The sequence below is a fragment of the Pteronotus mesoamericanus genome, unplaced genomic scaffold (assembly GCF_021234165.1).
Source record: "Pteronotus mesoamericanus isolate MK-2021 breed Mesoamerican mustached bat unplaced genomic scaffold, CSHL_Meso_final contig_25, whole genome shotgun sequence".
NCBI classification, from domain to species: Eukaryota; Metazoa; Chordata; class Mammalia; order Chiroptera; family Mormoopidae; genus Pteronotus; species Pteronotus mesoamericanus.
In genome coordinates, this window is record NW_026555105.1 from 38844645 (window position 1) to 38865510 (window position 20866).

At 41.1% G+C, this 20866-nt stretch overlaps 1 protein-coding gene across 6 annotated transcripts in view; it reads left to right on the forward strand.

The window, feature by feature from the left end:
- The window catches only part of RIN2 (Ras and Rab interactor 2), a 105209-nt gene that overhangs the window by 27964 nt on the left and 56379 nt on the right, over positions 1-20866 (forward strand). For 2 of the 6 annotated variants that reach the window (XM_054574122.1, XM_054574121.1), the window contains exon 3: positions 17420-17520. In XM_054574122.1, the coding sequence (XP_054430097.1) occupies positions 17420-17520 (101 nt within the window). Of the gene's footprint in view, positions 1-17419; positions 17521-17799; positions 17922-20866 lie in introns of those variants that run through there. The other 4 variants (XM_054574124.1, XM_054574125.1, XM_054574123.1 and 1 more) reach the window with 3 other exon arrangements.

A 20866-nucleotide genomic window follows, 5' to 3' on the forward strand; every position in this document is an offset into this window, starting at 1 on the left:
TCATATCCATCCTAAATGTTTGATTTCATCAGGAAAAGAAGATGAGTCATGGGAAAGGCTTGGCTGAGGGGGCTGCATTTTATCTCGGGCATCAAGAGGCACTATCTGAATCTGCTAGCAGAGGGCCAGCCCTCAGGCCATGTATATGGAATTGATGCTATTGAGAAGTTTCATCTTTCCACATTTGGAGCCCTCTTTAAGCTTTGCCTCAGATGACTATTACCTTCTTAGGGGAGCCCAGGGCTTACAAACTGGAGCTGAATTATTGTAAATTATTTCCTCCAAAGATTGTCTGTAGAGCATATATCTGTAAAAAATAAAACAAAAGCTCTGATACCCTGTTTTCTAACTGTTATGGATCATGGTTTGTTTTTAATTGTGGTAAAACATACATAATATCAAATTTACCATTTTAACCATTTTTAAGTGTAATGTTCTCTGGCATTAAGATATTGAGATTATTTTGCAACCATCACCACCATTCATCTCCAGAACTTGTTCTTCTCAAACTAATACTCTGTAGTCATTAAACATTAACTTGTCCTTTCTTACTCCCCGACCACTCTTCTACTTTCTGTATTTATGAATTTGTCTATTCTAGGGACCTATATATGTGCAATCATATGATACTTGTCCTTTTGTAAGCCTGGCTTATTTGACTCAGCATGATATCCTCAAGGTTCATCTATGTTGTAGCATATGTAAGAATTTCCTTTCTTTCTAAGGTTGATTAATGGTCCATTGTATGTACATACTACATTTTGTTTATCTCTTCTTCCACTGATGGACGTTTGTGTTGCTTCCCCCTTTTAGCTATTGTAAGTAATGCTGCTTATGAATGTGGGTCGGAATCTCTTTTTAAAGAACATGTCCTTAGTTCCCTTGCCCTGAATAAGGATATTAAAACCTCTCTGATAAGGGATGTATCGCCCAATAAGACATGTGTGCATGTGTGTTGTGGTGGGTGCATGCTACCACTGAAGTTAAACTTGAGCCCCTCTTGCAAAATTCAGCAACCTGTGTTTGTTGACTGGGTAAGGCAAACAGCTTTAGTAACAGCGCAGTCTAGTCAGTGATCAGAAAGGCTTTACTAGGACACCAAGTGAGTTAGGTCAAGCAATTTAAAGTTATCAATGTTACTACCATCTCTGGTCACTCACTAGACACATGTTTCTTGTTATTTTTCTCTGTCTTACCTCCCTAGTCACATTGTAAGCCTCTTTTGGGACAGGGACAACAATATCTTATACCCTTTTTGATATCCATTTAGTCCAATATCCTAAAAGGAGCAGGTCTCCAGTAAGTGTGAGCTGACCAGGACTCATTCCAAATTTGCTGCCCACCCATGCTGTACACTGACCATCTCTGGTTTCCCAATATATACTTTACCACCAATCAGAAGGACTTTTCTTTGTGAGTTTGCACTGAACAGTAGCTGTTCCCTTATTTGCAGTTGGGCAGCTGAATTAAATTAGTAAATTGAAGTATTAACCAATATATATTCAGCATCCACTATGTGACCAGTAGGACATGACCCTGGATATACCAACATGCAAAAGAATTGGTCTTGTCTTCAGGGCTCTCACAGACCACGAGAACGTTGCCCCCGTGGGTGGACTGTCAGTTCACACATCCAGAATCTTAGGCCCTGCCCCAGACCTAGGAAGCAGGGCCTGCATTCCAACAAGATTCCCAAGTGAATTTATAGCAAAAAGAAAAACATTGGGTGGGTTCCCCAGAGCAGATTCGGAGACAGGATATGAATGCCAGTTGTCTATTTGGGAGGTGAACCCAGGAAACTGAGGTAGCAAGACAGGGAAGTAAGACAGAGAAGAGAAGGCAGCCACTGGGGCTCAGTCCTGCTGGAGACCTCTGGGAGACTGTAGCAAGGGTCAGAGTTGTCCCTCCAAGAGCAGTGGAGCTGGGGTATTTATGTACCAAGTCCCATCCTGCTCTGAGCTTATCCAGCCACACAGCATGCACAAGCCTTGGGCAGAGACTTCCAGAGGCTTGCAGTAAAAAACCGTCACAGTATGATGGAGCAGTGACCTTCTAGAGTTTCAGGGAAGGCACTAACAGTACCTGCTACACATATCCTGAGATTTTGAGACAAGTAAGTCTGAGCACACTTTTGCATCAAAGCTCCAGTTCCTGATGAGGAACAAACCCTTTGAATTTTAGTAAGTTTCAAAGCCTCAGTGATTCATCCCCTCAGAGTTCCTAATCATCTTCACAAGACTGAAAATGACTGAACATTGCAGTTTTTTAAAATTCAAATTCCCTTTTCATAATCCCTCTGCCTTCTTACTTCCCTAAACTAAGCATATGTGCTCAGAGGATGTTGTCATACTCAATTTACAGAAAAAAAAAATTAATGGTCTGTTTCAAACTTTCATTTTAATATTGTGATTTGTAGATTCATACCTACTCTGCAGTTCCTTCCCCTTTGAATCCTAACTCCATTAATTTTTAAAAAAATTAAAACTGAAATTACAAATGCACCAGTTACCATCCCCAGGGGCCATGTCAGCATCCCCTTAAGTCAGGACTTCTTTAAGAATTTCTGCAGAACTCTGCTCCCCAGAATGGCCATCAATGATGCGTCCTGACGTCAGTAAGTCTGTGGAATCCGGTGCACTCCTGGAGACCTACACAGCACACCAGCATCTTAAAAGGTCCTGAGAAGTCTACAGCGACTTGTTTAATCAAATGTTTAACCCAGTTTCATTGGATGTTTGCAGTGGTATTGGAGCAGTAACACTGTGTTTGAAATCATGCCTGTTCACATCCTACACTGCTAGTGTTGGGTGAAAAACATTTGGGGAAATGCTACTTTAAACACATACCCCAACTGTCTCAGTGCATTTGAAATTAGTAGGTGTTTGGAGTGAGTTGAATAGAAGCAGTAGGGCACAGAGAAATTACAGCTTAGAGCTTACTCTGTTTTTTGTAACTAGAAAAAGAAAAGAGAAAACTTCCTTATGTAACTGATGTTTTAGAATGAGAAATGACTTTGATCCATATAGAAGTCAGCTGCTGGCATGGAATTGAGTAGATTTGTAAAAAAATACAAAAAGACTGGATAAGTGAGGTATAACTCTGAATGGCAAGGCCCTGGCCTTAGTGAGTGATAAACACAATTCAAAGCTCTACCGACCACAATAATTGGCAGAACAAATTTATTTCCTTTGTTTTATCAAGGTCTGCACAAACCAAATGATGTAAGTATTTCTGGCACTTACATTTGGTACATTTAAGCACCCATAGTCAAATTTTTATCGCCAAACCCAGGAGTTCTGAAGAAAACTAGTCTAATTGCCATACTGATAACTCCAGGCTCTATATGAATTCCACCTATCAACTTATTCTTTTACTTTTATTTTTCCCAAAATGAAAAGAGCTATGTTTTCCTTTTTTAAAAAGCTTATAGAAAAATGAGAATGTGTAAAAAATAAAAAGAATATCATCTATATTGTACTACCTCTAATTGTTCTACCTGGAAATAAGCCCTGTATCTTGATACTGATGCATACAGAATTTTGCTGTTTGTAATTCGATTATATTATATAAACTCATAGATGAATGTATTATATAAATGCAGAGAATACATACTGTTTTGCAACTTTTTTTACTATATATTTTTAATCTATTGATATGTGATATACATTGTATATATCAATTAATACACAACAGGAGCACAATGTTAATGGCTGTATAGTATTCTACAGTATATTGCTCTACCATACTTTGATGAGTCCATTGTTGTTAAATTTAGTTCTTTTTTCATTATAAACAATGTTGCCAAGAACATACTTTTATACTTTATCTGATTGTTTCTTTGGGTCAAATTCAAATCCTAGAATTAGAAATGCTGAATTCAATAGTTTTCATACTTGAATTGTTGATATATACATTGAGATTGACTTCCCAAACGGGTGAGTCATTATTTCTCCTCCAATGTTTAGAGAAAGCCCATTGAAGACAGCTATTTAGTAGGAAACTGGAGATGGTAAAGGAAAGTGAGTGTGACCTACAGTGTTCTTGCCACTGAATTCTGGAAAGGCAGAGGACATCTGGCAATCATCAAAAGTTTGAGCCAGAAGAGTGCTAGAAAACCATTGATTTGTTTAATGTTTGAGGTAAATGAAGTCCAGAGAGGTTAAGCAACCCACCCTCACACCCCCACACACAAGGCCAAGGACACACAGTTGTCAAGCCTCTTAGAAGGGATAGCTCTTCAGAATTATGGATAAACTTCAGAGATAATGTTCAAAAAGTAAAGAACATAATTCTTATACAAATACATAGTAAGTATGTGTCAAAGATTGACCTTTAATGTATTAAGGAGATTAGGGGGATGTTAAAGCCAAATCCAGATGGCAGAGACAGATAAATAGCAATGGACAAAAGCATCCTATCTTGAACCGGCTCTAATATCTGCTGTTAGCCAGCTTTGTGTATATACCTTTGTGAGTTTAGATACAGGCTTGGTATTGTTGATACTGAACAATTTTTGAGCTTCCAGCATTGCAAGTTCATATAGTTAAACTTAATACAAAACTGGCTAAAGATATACAGGGCAATAAAACCAAAGCCTTTGGAGATATCTTTTCTACCAAACAAATACCAATCTTCCACAAGTTCTGCATCTGACTTGATAGAGTCTGGACCTTAATCAAAAGAAGAGAGTCAAACAAAATGATATACCAGATGACTCTTAGGCAGGCTGAGATCCCCAACTATGACTTTGAAAGCAAACTTACTTTGCTTCATGTTTTGCATATTTTTCTTAACTGTAGTAACCTTTCGTGGCTGAACCCACCTGTGAATGGACGAGGCTGATCTCAGTGGTGACCATACCCACACTGCACAGGCCAACAGGGCATCACATTCAGGTTTTAGCTCTCATTTCCCATGCAGATTGGCTCCCAGCTTCATGTTTCCCTGAGGCCTCGGGGAGAAGTGCCTGCTCACTGTTCAGGAATCTATTCTTGCCAGGCTTCCAGCCACCATCACAGCAGAATGCATCCTGAGCACCCTGTCCTATGTGGAAAGGGTGCCACTTGGAGTCCAGGAGGCTGGAATGCCTGCAGGTCATCCCATTTTCTAAATTTCAAGATGCTAGTCCCTACACAGCATGCTTGTCACTAATAAGACAGGAAAACAGGACACTAAGAGTTGACCAACACAGCCTAAGACCTCTTCAACTTGAGCTCCATGAGTACATAGATCAGCACCTTTCAATTCTAAGATGCACTGATTTTCAGATTTTATCATCTGAAAATCATGTGTATTTTATAGTCAAGGGTATGGTATAATTATAGTTGGGAACTCTTTTTCTTGGTGATACATAAAATGAATGTATCTTATAATTGAGTGTATCCTAGATTTGATGGAGCACATTGTGTTTTTGTTTTTCTTCCCCATTGTAGATTCATTGGTATGTAATAAGTACTCTAAAAATATATTTTTTAATGAAAGTCAAACGTAAAACACCAATGCTAAAACTAACCAGGGCTATAGAAAACATTAGTGCCAACTCTTAGGAAGAACTTCATTCTTCATGGGACTTCTCTTATTTATTTGGTTTGTTATTTAACCTTAAAACTCAAAGCCACAGGCAGTAATATGGTGATATCTATGGCTTCTAAGGTCATTGAAGAATCTAGTACAATACAAGCCTCAGACAACTGACAAAGTAAATCAGGACCTTAGCACAATAGCTGCTTCCATATTTCATGCATTGAACTATAGACACTCTATGTATCTTTTAAAAATTATTTTTATTTTTTTCAAGGAGACATTAAATTGAAAGTTCTATGAGAGGGTTTGCTCTACAAGATCACTTTGAATTTTGTTTAGAAAAAAAAAATAGTTTAAGACTCTAGAATTTGCACTGAGTCAGTAGCACCTCTATCAACATGGTCCACACAGCCTTTCACAGCCTGCCTGAGGTAGAGCCAAGTCAGTCTCTTCCATTTCAGTAGAAGCAGTTTATGAATTAATCGTTGGGGGACTGTATTTAAAGCCACCAACTTCTACTCAATGAGAACTTAACCATGGATCAGAAGAAGCAGCTGCATTCTGGATGTGCAACAACATTGGTGTTCTTTGGTGGTAAATAATTGAAAAATCCTGAGCAGTACTTCTTTAGTGGCAGCCGCAATGTCAGCTACTTCCCCATCATGTCCAGCCAAGGTTCTAGTGGACTGGTTGGAGCTCTACCTATTATGTGTCCTGATTTACCCCGATCTAGAAGGAAATGAATAGGAAACTACAAAAGGGAATGCAGAGAGGGAAAAGCACTCGTTCATTCAATAACTCATGTGTGCCAGAACATGTCCTAAGCTCAGAGAATAGAGTAGGGAGCAAAAAGGCATCATTCCTGCTCTGCAGAATTTACATCCTGATGGGGGCCATTTGGGAGAGCCTCTGGCTCCAGGAATAACCCACAGGCATGTGAAAGATGGGGGCCAGTCAGGAAGGTTGGGAGGCATCATGGCTCAGGTTCTCCAGAAACAGGAGTAGAGCTAAAGACTCTTATGAAAATCGATTATCAGGAAGAGAAACCCATAGTGGAGCAAAGTTCAGACAAGTCTAGTTTCCAGCAAAGTCCCCTGATGGTAACTTTGGTTCCATCTTAAAAGGTTGTTGAGGACAGGGTAGATCTCACATAAGGATGGTCTCATCCAGTAAAGGGAGCTGGAGTATTTATACCCCAGTGCCCATCAGCCATTGATCGAGGACTGACTTCAGGAGTCCTTTTTGGTCTCTGTGCAGCAGACAAAGCAGGTTCTGGCCACTGGAAAGCCATCCTCAGACAAAGGACTTGGCGCCCAGTTTGCTTCTCATGACCACTCTCAAGAGGTGTTAGGGAGCCCCTCTGGTGGAAAGCCTGGTCTTAAGGAATGCCGTCGTGCAATGAGATGTTTTCAGGAGTTTTCATATCTGAGGAAGGTCCAAGGAGCTAAAGGCTATGGAAACCTGATCCATCAACACACTGAGGTCCTCCCAGGGGTACCTACACACACAAAGGGCGCCAGGTCTGGAATTTTCTGGGGCTTTCCTAATTTCAAATATTTCTACCAATTGTAAGTATATCCATGCTTATCAGACCTCTAACAAGCATTGTAGAATTATAGTGCCTGTGGGGATATAGCATGTGAAAATCTCCTTAATGGGCATTGAACAAGGGCCTGTGTCCCCAAACAGACATAATTAACCAACACACCTACCCCACACTTCTCACAACCTTTAAAACCAGACTTCTCACTTTTCATCCTCATGGGTGGTACAAATGACTAAGCCCTCTCCCCATGAGCAAATAACCAAATCCTAAAGATGAAAATCTGCTGTGGACTTTGCTGTACCACCTCAGTGAACTCTCATTAAACAGCCCTGAGAAGCAGGCCTCAGCGTACCCTCAGTTCGTGGATGAGGAAATTTAAGAGGTCAAATTATGTAGTCAAGGACATACTGCTTGAAGCAGCAGAGCCAAAGGGATTCCAGGTGACGCATTTAGCCAAAATTTTGTTTTTAAATATTAAATTATTTACTTGTGTTTGTTTTCTATAAATAGTATTATTTATTACCTTGAGCCATAATCAAAGTTATTTATATCAAACCATTTCAGTTAACTTAGAGATGATATGGGGACGGATTGCTTATTATCTTCTTCTCTACATAAGTGTGTGGAACTGTGTTGTATTATTTTCAACTCTAAAATAGGAAAAGTGGAATAAAAAGATAATAAGGCCCTGGCAGTGTAACTCAGTTGGTTAGAGTGTTGTCCCCATGTACCAAGGTTTCATGTTCGATCCCCAGTTAGGGCACATACAAGAATCAACCAATGAATGCATAAATAAGGGGAACAACAAATCTCTCTCTCTCTCTCAAATCAATCAATTAAAAAAGTAATGACTTATTTTTGGTGATTAGGAAAGTTCTGATTGTGATTAGGGGGATACTTTGAATCAGCAGGACTAAAATGAACTATTGCATAAATACTATTGAGCTCATTTGCTCTTCATTTGTAATGAAAATCAAGAGCAGAATTCTACCTCATACTTCCTGGGCTCCCTCCAGCCTTTGGGCAAGTTTAAGAAAGGCAGCCCTCTGGGCAAACTTCTTGGCCTGCAGAAGGCACCTGGGGCTGATAAAGCCATCCCAAAGTACAGTGTGTGGGATTTGGGGGAACATAGCCCTGTCCCCTATTATAGTCATCCTCCTTCTGATTTCACAACACACTCAAAATTATATTCCAGATGAATAAAATGCCCACAAATAAATAAATAAATACAATATTTGTAAATAAGCCAAACTTTATAGTATAAATCTAGCAAAAAATAAAGGAGACTATTACCTCAAGACTAGGAATATCTTCTTAGACAATGCAAGAACCACAATGAACTTTTGATTCTATCAACCTTAAAAGCCTTAGGAAATTTAAAAGACAGAAAAACAGTATTAGAGAAAATCTATTAATTATTTAAGGCAATGGATTTCTATCACAACTTAAGAAAAATAAAAAACCCCAAAAGAGTCTACAGACAAATGGACAGGCAATTGCTCAAAAGACGAAACATAAACAAACAATCAGTATACAAACAGTATAATCTAAACAAAGCACATTAACACAGTAAAAAGCCACTGTACTCATCAGATTGGCCAAAGCTTAAAAGTTGGTAATATCAAAACATTGACAAGTGAAGTAGATGATTTCAAAGATGGTGGAGGCAGTAGAGATGGACACAGCCACTTGGAAAGCAATGTGGCATTTTCTATAAGATTTTACCCATTACCCAGGATGTTCACCACAGTACCACTGTAGACAGCAAAACACTGGGTAGATATCTATCAAAATAGAATGGGTACATGGAATATTCCTATGTACTATACCCCTATGGTGAAAAACCTTTCCCACTTAAAAGGAACTAGGGCTTCCTTTATCAATGTGGATAAACTCCACATTTCATTGGACATAACAAGCAAGCTACAGGACAATACATCATACACACAAAACATAATATTGATTATTTCTGAGTAGGAAGAAAGAATTATAGACCATGGTCAAGGGAGATTAACTACATTAATCTATGTTTTTCAATGGGAATATATTCATATTCATGTATTATGTTTATGATTACAATTAAATTTCAAAAATGTACATGCAAACACCCATAAGACAAAGACATGTAGCATAGTTTCAGAACAAAACAAAACAGAAGGGCATCGTTCTGAGATGCTTCAATGTCATTCCCCAGGCACTCCTCTACAAGTGAAGGAGAAAAGTCTCCATTACTTCTTTGTTTCCATGGTGACAGTTCCTGGGGCGTGGGGCAAAAGTTATTTGAAAGTTTGCAAGAAACCCATTATTTTCCACTTCGGACAAACCCAGGTGGGTGTACCCACCAGTCCATGAGGCTCCTCTAGCTCAGCAGAAGCATGCAGGAGAAAGAAGTGATTGGGTCATGTGCTTTTTCATAACCTGGAGTTTGGTCCAGTACCACAGAGTTGATGGAACTGTAAAGGCCATGCTGAGACACTTGGGAAATAGAAACTCCGTAGCCGGAAGCCAAGCGCTTGACTTTGCCCACACTGTCAGTTTCAAGTCTTCCTCTGTCAGCTAGCTACACAGCCCTTTAAAACTACTGATAACATTCCTGAGTTAGACTTGGAATTTGAAGAGTACTGTATCAGAACTTGTTCAAAAAGCACTCTCTTGTTTTATATTTACTTGACCTTCAAGAGAATTTTTCTCCTTTTATCTAACCCTAAAAAAAGAAAACAAGATTTGGAGTCCCTCCCTCTCCCTTCCTTCAGTCTCCCATGCAAATGGGGACTGCAGACAGGGATTTCTCTCCTTCATCCAATCAGGGAAAAGTGACATCAAGGGGGCGGGTCCTGAGATTAGAGACTTCTGGGCACTCAAGCAGAAGCATGATTGGATTCCACAAACACTGGTCTTTTGTAGGTCCAGGTCTGTTGCTGGGGATGAAATGATGAAATGTCCTCTTTATAGGCTGAGAGGGGTGTAAGTACTTTTTAAGTGTCTTTTAGCCTTACCAACTCTCTGCTTCATAACAATGATTACCATTAATATAAAGAAGAAAATTTGAATAAGGAGATTTGGGAGCATACAGGTACTTGTTACAAAGTGGTTTGATCTCACCATCCTTTTTAATCCTTCAACACCGCTTCCTTTCAGAGTCAGCCAACAGAGGGCCAAGAAGGCGTTTGAAGGCAGGTCTTTTTGGGCCGAAAGCTGGTATCCTCACTATTACTACTTGCTCATGCTGCCAAACCACCATAGTTGCTGCAAGCCAGACTGGCTCTAAACAGTACAAGGCTTGAAGTGTGGCCCTTCAAATGAGATTCCACCTACTGGAAAATTACCCAGAATGATTACAAAATGGTACAAATCAGTGTAGGCTGCTATGCCAGACTGGAGTACAACAGGCCAGGCCTTGCCCAGGCTGAGCCCTGAGTGTGATCTCAAAGGTCCAAGAAAGAACCTGGGCCTTTCTGAATTCTCTTGTCCTTGGCCTGGATGCCAGTTTGCATGGAAACCTCCCAGGTGAACCCTTTATGCTCCCTGTGTTATGCACAGATGCTTAGATGTTTAGGGAGCCCTACAGCACTGGGTTTCTGAGTAGAAAGAGGGAGGGGACCCAGAAACCCAACCCCCAGCCTGCCTTCCTCAGTCCCCATCTCTCTGGCGTCTTCCACCTATGGTGTCTGCAGAAGTTCTCTTCCTGCCAGCAGCATTCTCTCTTCCTGCTTTCAACAGCAAGCACACCACCCCTCATGGGGATAACAAAGACAGGTATGCCCTGGCTCCATCAGAGTACTTCTGCTGTGCCCTGGACATGTAAGTGGCTGTCTCTTCAGTTGAGCCCTTAGTCACTACTTGTGGAGTTTTCTCAAAAGAACACAAATGTATTTTGTTATAAGAACCACTATCTTACCAACTTAGTTTCCTGAAAACTGGTATTCTGCCTCACTTTCCGATTGCACTGAATAACAGCTGCTTGTCTCTATTGACGCCTTCCCAGGTGTCCACACAACCTTGGCTGTGAAACAGGGTTGTGGAAAACAGCGCTTGCTCACCTGCTTGTCAGATGCTTAGCCAGTCCTTCCCCTTCTTGTAGGAACTCTGGACAGGGACAGTGATGTGTTGGTGTCTTTGGTTGTGTATGTAGATTTAGAGAAACTTACATTAGCAGCACCACCTTCAATAAAGCACTTACATTGACACTGCTTTTGGCTCTGTGGACCCTGAGAATAGTACCTACTAAGAAGGACTCCTGGTGGCTAACCTCAAATTTTTTAAAAAAGGGAAAAAAAAAACCCCAGAGCCTAGCAATCATTTTTAAACAGGGGCCTGCAGGCTCATACAAGCCACATTTTAGAGAGAAGCCTGCATGAACCACCTGACTCCTGCAGGGAACTGCCTGCTTGTATTGTATTCCCATCCCCTAAGCCAGCCCTTATAAAAGAGTTTCTGGAACTGGACGTCTGGCCAACATGAAGGTGTAGGTAGATACACTTTGCCTCCTCGTACAACCAAAAGAAGGACAACGACAAATTTAAAAACAAAAAATAACCAGGCTTCCAGAAAATTGAACTGTATGGAAGTCCAACAACCAAGGAGCTAAGGAAGAAACATCCATCCAGACTGGTAGGAGGGGCAGAGACAAGTTCCAAAGAAGTTGGACCCAAGGAAGCACACACCAAGGCACATGATAATTACATTACCCAAGATTAAGGAGAGAATCTTAAAAGCAGCAGGAGAAAAGGAGACACTTACCTACAACAGAGTTTCCATAAGACTCTCAACTGATTTCTCAAGAGAAGCCTCACAGGGAAGAAGGGGTGGGCAAGAAGTATTCAGAGTCATGAAAGCCAAGGACCTATATCCTAGATTATTCTATCGGCAAAGCTATCATTTAGAATGGAAGGACAGATAAAGTGCTTCCCAGATAAGGTCAAGTTAAAGGAGTTCACTATCACCAAGCCCCTATTGTAGGAAATGTTAAAGGGACTTATCTAAGAAAAAGATGAAGACCAGAAACTATGAACAATAAAATAACAATAAACTTACAACTATCAACAACTGAACCTAAAAAAACAAAAACAAACACAAACTAAGCAAACAACTAGAACAGGAACAGTCACAGAAATGGAGATCAAAAGAGAGGGAGAGGAGGGAGAATGGGGGAAAGGTACAGGGAATAAGAAGCATAAATAGTAGGTACAAAATAGATGGGGAGGTTAAGAATAGTATGGAGAAGCCAAAGAACATAAGTGTATGACCCTTGGACAGGAGCTTAGAGGGGTGTGGGGAATTCTGGTGGGACAGGGCGTACAGGCAGAGGGGAATAAATGGGAGAAAAAAAATGGGACAACTGCAATAGCATAATCAATAAAAATTTTTTTTTTTTTTAAAAAGAGTTCCTGGAATTTTATTTCAACCAAGACTGAGACTTTCCCCACCCAGTCAGAGCTAGGCAGCTATACCCACATTAGCATCTTAAGCAACTTATCAGAACAGCTCCATTCTGACCTATTAGGACAGTGCTTTTGGGACCAATCACACTGCAAGGATTTGGACTTTCATTTGCATGAAAACAGACCAACCGGGGACCACAGGTGGGGACTTCTCTCTATTTATATCAGCTTCCCCTGGCTTGCCCTGGTTGCAGCTGAAACTGTGAAGATGTGGAGACACCAAAGGTATATCTCTGGACCAGAGAGGAGCAGGGCAGCACAGGGCAGAGCAGAGCACAACAGAGTAGAACAGAGCTGTCTAGCTGGAGAGGGATGTTGCCTCAGGGCTGCCTCACAGCCATGCTTTTCCACAGCGGAGCTGTTTCACAATTGAGCTGTAATACTATTGAACTGTTCCATAGTCACACTGTTCTCACAGCTGTATTGTATCACAGTTGGGCTGTTTGTACTGAATAAAGTTTTCTTCTTCAATGACTCCAAATTGGAGATCCCAGTTGGCATTGAATTGGCACCAATGACCATTGTTTGACCATTTTACCATGGGAAAACTTAGGTTAAAACTGGTCACATTTGATAGGTGATGACATCTCTACTTGCTCTCAGTGAATGAAATTTGGATAAACCCAGAGCAGAAGGGATGAGATCAGACATCTACAGAAACTAACAATGAACACAAATGTATCTGGGGACAATGTGGAGAATATCACAAATCCAATCAAGGACACCTGGGCAGGTTCTAGGGTGGGCTTTTCCTGGAGGAAGGGTATATAAAAAGATCATTCGGAGAGAGAGGCCTGGCTCTGGAACACTAACCTCTGGATCATTTCTCAGGTAAATAAATCCCTGTGTCCTGTGGATGACTTGGGGCAGAATGAGATCAAGGGGGAGAGATTAAGGGGACTGAAAGAATTCCTATCCAGCCAGGAAGGGTCCCATAGCCATCTAGCCAGGTACAACCTCTGTTCTTGTCTACCTTTGTGTCTTGGCATCATTGTGCCTGCCTTCTGTATTGCAGATAAACAGTGTTACCTGTTATTTGTCACCGAGTGCTGCTGTGTGAGAACCAAAATTTGTAGGTTCTTTGTATTCGTCTGGATATAGAGAAAGAAGTAGTGTGGGACAGGAGGCCTGGAAATATAGCCAAAGTGTCAACAGGAGCAGTGTCAGGAGGAAGCAGTCTGGCTAGTGGGGATCAGCTACTTCTGGGGAAGGCCACTTGGGATTCCTATTGCAAATCAATATGGTGGCTGTGAAGGTGACTGAGGGTGATCCACCTTCCTGTGGGGAATGGTAATTTTTTAACTACTGTAGGTGTTTGCCTGAGGCCGTGGCTGTCCCTCCCTCAGCAACGCTCTCTGCTCCCTGGTGGACTGTATGTGGCTGTCCTGTCTGTACCATAACCATAACCTAGAATGGGAGTGAGGGACCCCAGCCCAGAGTGGTGAGACTTCGGCACAGACATTCACACTCACCTGGCTCCCCCCACTTCCTCCCACCTTCTTAATCCCTCCATCTCCTCCCATTTTCATACACATCCACCTTTTTTCTTATTTTTTGGTTGATAATAACTTTGATTCTGAAGTACTTTTACCATACAGAAAATCACACATAATACTAAAATAATCACTAGCTCTGTCAAATCTTACCAGTTTGCCATTTCGTTTTAAGAAATAAAATCTCACATGTGTTTAAGCCCCTCTACATGTGAACACCATCATCCATTTCTTCCCTAGAAGTAGCCACTATCCTGGATTAGAAGTATAACCCCCACTCTGCATATTGGAGTAGTCTTTATATCTATGTGTATATATATAAACACTTAATAATACAGTTTGCATGGTTTTAAACTTATACATTGAATGCAACCATTTCCAGCTTGTTTTTTTTTTTAGGATTTTTTTCCTTTCAATTATATTTTGTATTGATTTCAATTGTACAGCTTAGTGGTTAGACAATTACATACTTTACATAGTGTTCCTCTTGGTATTTCTAGTACCCCAACTGGTGCTAAACATAGTTATCACAATATTATTGACTCTATTTCCTATGCTTTACTTACGTACCTGGAACTATTTTGTAACTACCAATTTGTACTTCTTAATCCCTTCATCTCTTTCATCCAGGCCCCCAAAACCTCTCCCTCCTGGCAACTACCAGTCTGTTCTTTGTATTTTTGAGTCCGTTTCAATTGTGTTAGTTGATTTACTTTGTTCTTTAAATTCCACATATAAGTAAAATTATACGGTATTTGTCTCTCTCTGACTGACTTATTTCACTGAGCATTATACCCCCTAGGTTCATCCATGCTATTGCAAATGGTAAGATTTCATTCTTTTTTATGGCTGAGTAATATTTCATTGTATCTATGTACCACAGTTTTTTTATCCACTTGTATATTGGTGGGCACTTGGGTTCCATATCTTTGCTATTGTCTTTATTGAAGGCTTTTGAGTTTTTGTATTTATATATGTCTTAATGCATGTAACTATTGTGGACAAAAAAGGGGCCACATACTAAACCTGACAAGCTCAGTGGAGGTTCATATGTCAGGCCTTACAAATCCAGAGACCAAAGTAACCATGCAGGGTGGTCTGAACAGAAGAATTCCTAACTAAAAGTGGGCCATAGTAGGTAATCAACTTCTAGGCCTATACCTTCCTTGACATAGTTCAGTTTTAACTTTGAAATTGTCTATAGTCTTTATGCATCTAAAATAACATACCTTTGAAGTGTCAGAGTAATCTTCTCTAGACCTCTAAAGGCACCAGAGCACGAGACCTATTATCTTGTTGCTCACACACTATCTCTATGTGCTATAAATGTTAACTGTCCTGTATCCACCAATGTAAAAGAAGTATGTGTCTCTCCATTTTACTTTTTAACCTAGTCTCAGAGATTTCCCCACTTTGTTTTCTCCTGCCTCTCCAATCTACCACAAACAGATTTTGTGTAACCCTGCCTTATGTTTCCTCCTTTGATTCTATAAAATAAGCTACAAAACTTCATTCTCTAGAGCATTTTCTTAATCCATTGCAATTTTGCTTCCTAGCAATTGTTGTCAGTTTGGTTCAAGTAAACTCCTGTAAGACTTTCTTAGGCTGGACATTTTTTCATCAATACTCTGGTTCATTAATTTTAACTGCTGTGTATTATTCTATACCTAAGTTTATCTCTTCTCCTATTTGTAGACAAATGGGTGCTTATAATCTGGTCTTCTTAAAGGTAGTGGTGCAGCAAATATCCTTATAAAGGTCTTTCACCCATGTGCATGAGTTTTTCTAGAGTGCATAACTAGGAAGTTTGCGTATCCTCAACTCTGCAAGACATTGCAAATTGCTCTCCAAAGTAGCTCTGTGAACAACACTTCTCCAGCTGCATGTGGGTTCCTGTTTTCCCATATCCTCAAATATTTGGCATTATCAGATTTTTAAAATTTTCGCCACTGTAATGTGTGTAAAATAAGTTCTCCTGATCATTTTCTCTTCCAAACTCCCATTGCTTCTAGAAGCTCCACTCCCAGCCTGCACCTTGTCACACACGAAGGGGATGGATCAAGCACAGAGGACTTAGCAGTTCTTCATTCTCTGACCTCTAATTATTGGATTGCACAGAGCTATTTGCGGAGATCTCTTCTCTATCTACACTCTCCCCTTAAATAGTCTCACCCTGACACAGGACTCTGAAATGCTAACACATATGCCAGTGACTTCTAAATGTATAAATAGCTCCATCATGAATGTCAAAAGCCACTTAACAAATTTAATTGATGGCCAATACAACCCAATTACAATTTAACTTGCCCAGTGCTCAACTAGATGTCCTCCTCAAGCCTAATCCCATTTTCCCCCATCTATCAATTCCTGTGTCAAATTGTTCTTGGATTTCCCACCTTCTTTCTAATTCTACTGCTACTACCTTGACTTTGGTCCAAGCCACCATCATTTCTTGCCTGGATCATACAGTTGCCTCCTAACTGATCTTGTTATTTGTCCTCTTGCCCTTTCAAACCATCTCTAGCCAGCAGCCAAGGTAATCTTTACAGAGCATAAAACAAGTAAAATGTCATTCCCCTACTTAAAGCCCTCCAATGGTTCTTAGTGTAGAAAACTCAAATCCTAGGATACTGTAATCTAGAAGGGCAATGAAGTCTGATTCCTGCCTGTCTCTCCTTCTCTCCAGACTCCAGGACTTTCTCTGTGTGGGGGGCTCCTCCCTTGAGCTTTTCAGGGCTCCCTTGTCATTCAGGGATTCTCCACTTCCTTTAGGGTCAGATGTAGCCCCTGCCCAGTGTGGGTAGAGGACCTAGGACCACACAAGCCAAGACAAGGCCACATTTCTCCCCCCCATTCTCCTCATGGTTCACCCTCCCTCACTCCCACTCACACACTCCCAGCCCCATGCATCCCTTTTTTCCCTTCTCCCTAACAGTTTTCTTCTAATCAGCCAAAAAAAAAAAAAAAAAAAGTAAAGAATCAGATGAGAAATAAGTTTACTGTCTTTGTGAACTGACTCGCAAGCTGCGTATATGTAAAATATGCTTATTTCTGTAACCAGAATAATGACTGCATAAAATTTAATCCAGGGAATTCCTTTTGAGTTTTCACTTTGATAATATGAATGTTGAAACCTGATTTTACCAGGATTTGTTTATTCCTTTTCACACTCGTGTTGAGAAACAAAACTGGGTGTCATTCTTTTTCTTAGGGCAATACCGAAACCTAAGTTCTTCCTCTTTCTAAGAAGGAGCTGCTTCCTCCCTTTTTATTTTTTTCCTCTGAGTAGAGGAAATTAACAGAGCCAAGTTTTTTTTTTTTTAAAGGTGGTCATTTCTGGGCTCCTATTGAAGTCTCCAGGCCCTAGGCACGCCTCTTTCACTTCCTGACGTCACACTATTTTTGTCTTTGAATAGCTTATTGACACAATCGCATCGGAGATCGGAGAACTGAAACAAGAGATGGTGCAGACAGATGTCAGCCTGGAAAATGGCCTGGAACCCACCGAAGCCCACAGGTGACAGAGGCGATTAGGCACCGGGTGCAAGATGGGAGCTAAGTGAACCCTATTAGCTTTGAGGACTCCCATTTCCGTGGCTCCTCAAGTTTGGGAACTGGGAATGTGGTGGCCACTCCAGATAAAACTCTGGAGGAGGTAGGAGTGGCCCAAGATCCAGTTGTCTGCTTGGTTATTTTAATCACTTTGAAGGCACTTGAACTTTACACCCTCTCAATTCCTCCTGGCACCAGAACGCGGAAATCTAAAATTCTATCTGCTATATCCACCTACTCACAGTGATGGAAACAATAACGCAGCTGGATCCTCCGTGTGCAAAGTAGAACTCAGTGTAGCCCGTGTCAGTCTCCAGAAGGTTTAAAGGGGAGCACTAAGAGGATGGACTCATTTTGCATTCTCAGGTCAGAGAATCCCCAGCACTTAACATAGCCATTAGCCTAAAGTGCATCCTAGTGTTTTGGAAATTGGATATAATTGTAAATGATTAAGAAAAGGGAGGCAAATGTTGTGTTGGTTAAGTATGGTATGTTGTGAACATATTGCATGGATCAGAGTCAGTAGTAAGAGACTAGTCTTTATCTGGAGGATGGAGGTGCAGAGGCCAGGCTGGGGGTGGCAGGTTAGAGAAGCTTGTCAAAACCTCATTCAGCTCTTGGATGGTGTAATTCATTGCTCGCAAAATAGAATATGCTGACTATTAAACAACACGGACACTTGGTGCTCGAGAGGCCAGATTTATTATCAGTGCTCCCTTTTTCTTAGGAAATGGGGTTGTGGCCGCCTATGCAGTGTGAGTGTGAGATTCATGGAGTGGGTTTTGCTTGCAAGTGGTGAGGCAGGCAGAAGAGTACTGCAAAGGCAGGCAAACTGGCTGGGTGTGTTGCCCAGGCAAATTTCAAACTGGCCAGACCTGTTCCCTGCTGTAGACTGAGGGGAGAACAAGCAATCCCAAGGAGGCACTTGGCACTATAATGTGGTGCTTTAACTCTTGTGTCTCTGGAGGAACTGTGTTCTCCCTTAGCTGTGGAAATTCTGTCTTACATTTCCTTCTCTACAAAATGACAGAGGTAAACCAGATTGTCCCCAAGCAACTTGCAGCAGCACCGGGCATTCTATAATTCCCTTTGACTTCAATGTGAGTGGCTTCAATTGGTTATTTTTTCCTCATAATCTAGAAAAATGTATGATGGTTTCTGATTAGAGACTCTCCACCTCATATTCAGAGTGGTTCCAAACTCTGTGGAACTTTATTGCCAGGGGATTTCTCTTTTCCATTTGCATTACTAAGCTAAAAATCAATTGGGAGTCCAGGTTGATGACAAAAGACTAAAAAAGAGAGATATAGTAGCACTGATTTCCCCCACATCCAGGAAATACAATACTGCAAAAGGAACCCCAAATTATTCAGAGGCCGGGCAGGAGCCTTTCCTGCAACAGGTCACCAGCAATGTTAGGTTTGCTGGAAGGAATGACAACATAATAGGGGCCATCAAGATCTTGATCTCTAACTGCAATAGGTATTGAGGTGGGGAGAGCTGAGTCGTCATTTAATCTTTAACATCTCTTTTAGTCTTTTTCTTTTTAAATTGGAGAATGTACTATTTTTTCAGACTAATATATCACTCATTCTTGAATGCTATGTTGGCTAACACTGAATTTATGGAATTTCAGAGGCATTTTACTTGGTACCTTTTTTGATGGGAAAGAAAGAAAAAAGGCAATATTGTTTTTATTTAACAATGAATATGGTTTTTACCATGTGCCAGTCACTCTTCTAAGCTGCCAACTCATTGAATCTCCTAACTACACTATGAGGCAAAGCTCTGGTATGCCTCTCTTTCTACTGATGTGGGACCTGTATGATGTGGTAAAAAGTCTGACTGATAAGGCTGTGGCGTCTGTGCTGCGTCTCTCACTGATTTTTAGAAGTGTGGAGCGGTGACTTTGCTAATAATTGCTCCATCTTACCCAGTGATGTCAGGAAGGCCAGATAACAGAGGAGGAGGGGAAGGAGGTCTTAGTGTTGTTTTCACAATGAAAGCAGGGCAGAGCTCTGGATGGCACAGAGCAGCCCAGAGCGGGGAGGAGAGCAAGCAGGAGAGGAACAGAGCTGCCTCCAGAGAAAACACGAGAAAGAGAAGAAGCAGTTGGCCCCTGGGGACCTCAGCTGGGCACATTCTGGTGGCTGCACAGATGCCTCGCAGTGGCCTTCTTTTGTGGCTCCATCCTCAGTGAGTGTGGGCTGTGATACAGCCTCACCCACCCCACCCTCAGTCACCAGGAAGTGTCTGTGGTTGCCCAGTTTGTTGAATGCTGGAGTGTCACATTGGTGCCTTAGGTTAGAAATCGCTGTTCCCAACCTGCATTAGCTTTTGGTTGCTCTGTCGTGGTTAATGTTGAGATGAACTTGAGGTCTGAAACCTTTTCGTGTGTCATGGACCCCTTCTCAGAATAATATTTTAAATGAATAAAATAAAATATGTAGGAGTACATGGGGGAAACAATGATAGTGAAATACAATTATTAGAATATAAAAATGCATGATTTCATAGCACATGTTCTTCTTTATTAACATATCAAATAATGAAGTCTTGCAATGGATCCAGAAACTGTTGTCCTCTGAAAGCAGAGAGAATAAAAAATACTTTTGCACCAACGGTGGAAACATCTAGAGTTTTGGTTGGTGACAAAGTTTCAGCTGCTGAAGAAACTACTGAGATTTATTTTTCCTGCATTTAAAGTGGGAGTAAGTGAATTTTAAAACCAGGTCAGTGAAAGGGCAGATGTCACTTTTATCCATCCAATAGTCTGTTCCCACTTCATATCATCCGACAAAGTGGTTCCACCTCCGTTCCTGGGACACTTGCTTGGCTTGGCTTCTGGGATGCCATGATCCCTGGTTTCCTCTCACCTCACCAGCTGCTGCTTCTAGGTGCCTGGCTGGCTCCTCCTACTCTCCTTGACCTCCTACCCCTGGATTACCCAGAGCTCCCTCCTTGAGCCTCTTCACAACTCCGTTCTTCTCTCCTCCACAAACCTTGGGCAAGATACTTAAAAAAATCTCGGTGCCTCAGTGTCCACATCTGTGAAACGAGGATGATAATAGAAATTACCTCAGAGTTGTTAGGGAGATTGAGTGCAGAGCTACAAAGGACTTCACAAGATGCTGGCATCAGGTAAACACAACACATTGTTTACTAAAAGCAGATATGTAGAATAATTTCCTAGATAATCCCATCCAGTCTTGTGGCTTTAATACCATCTGTGTGTTGGTGATTCCCAATTTATAGCTGGTCCTCTCTTTGAATCCAGATGTTTGCTTTGGCTACCCACTCAGCCTGATCTT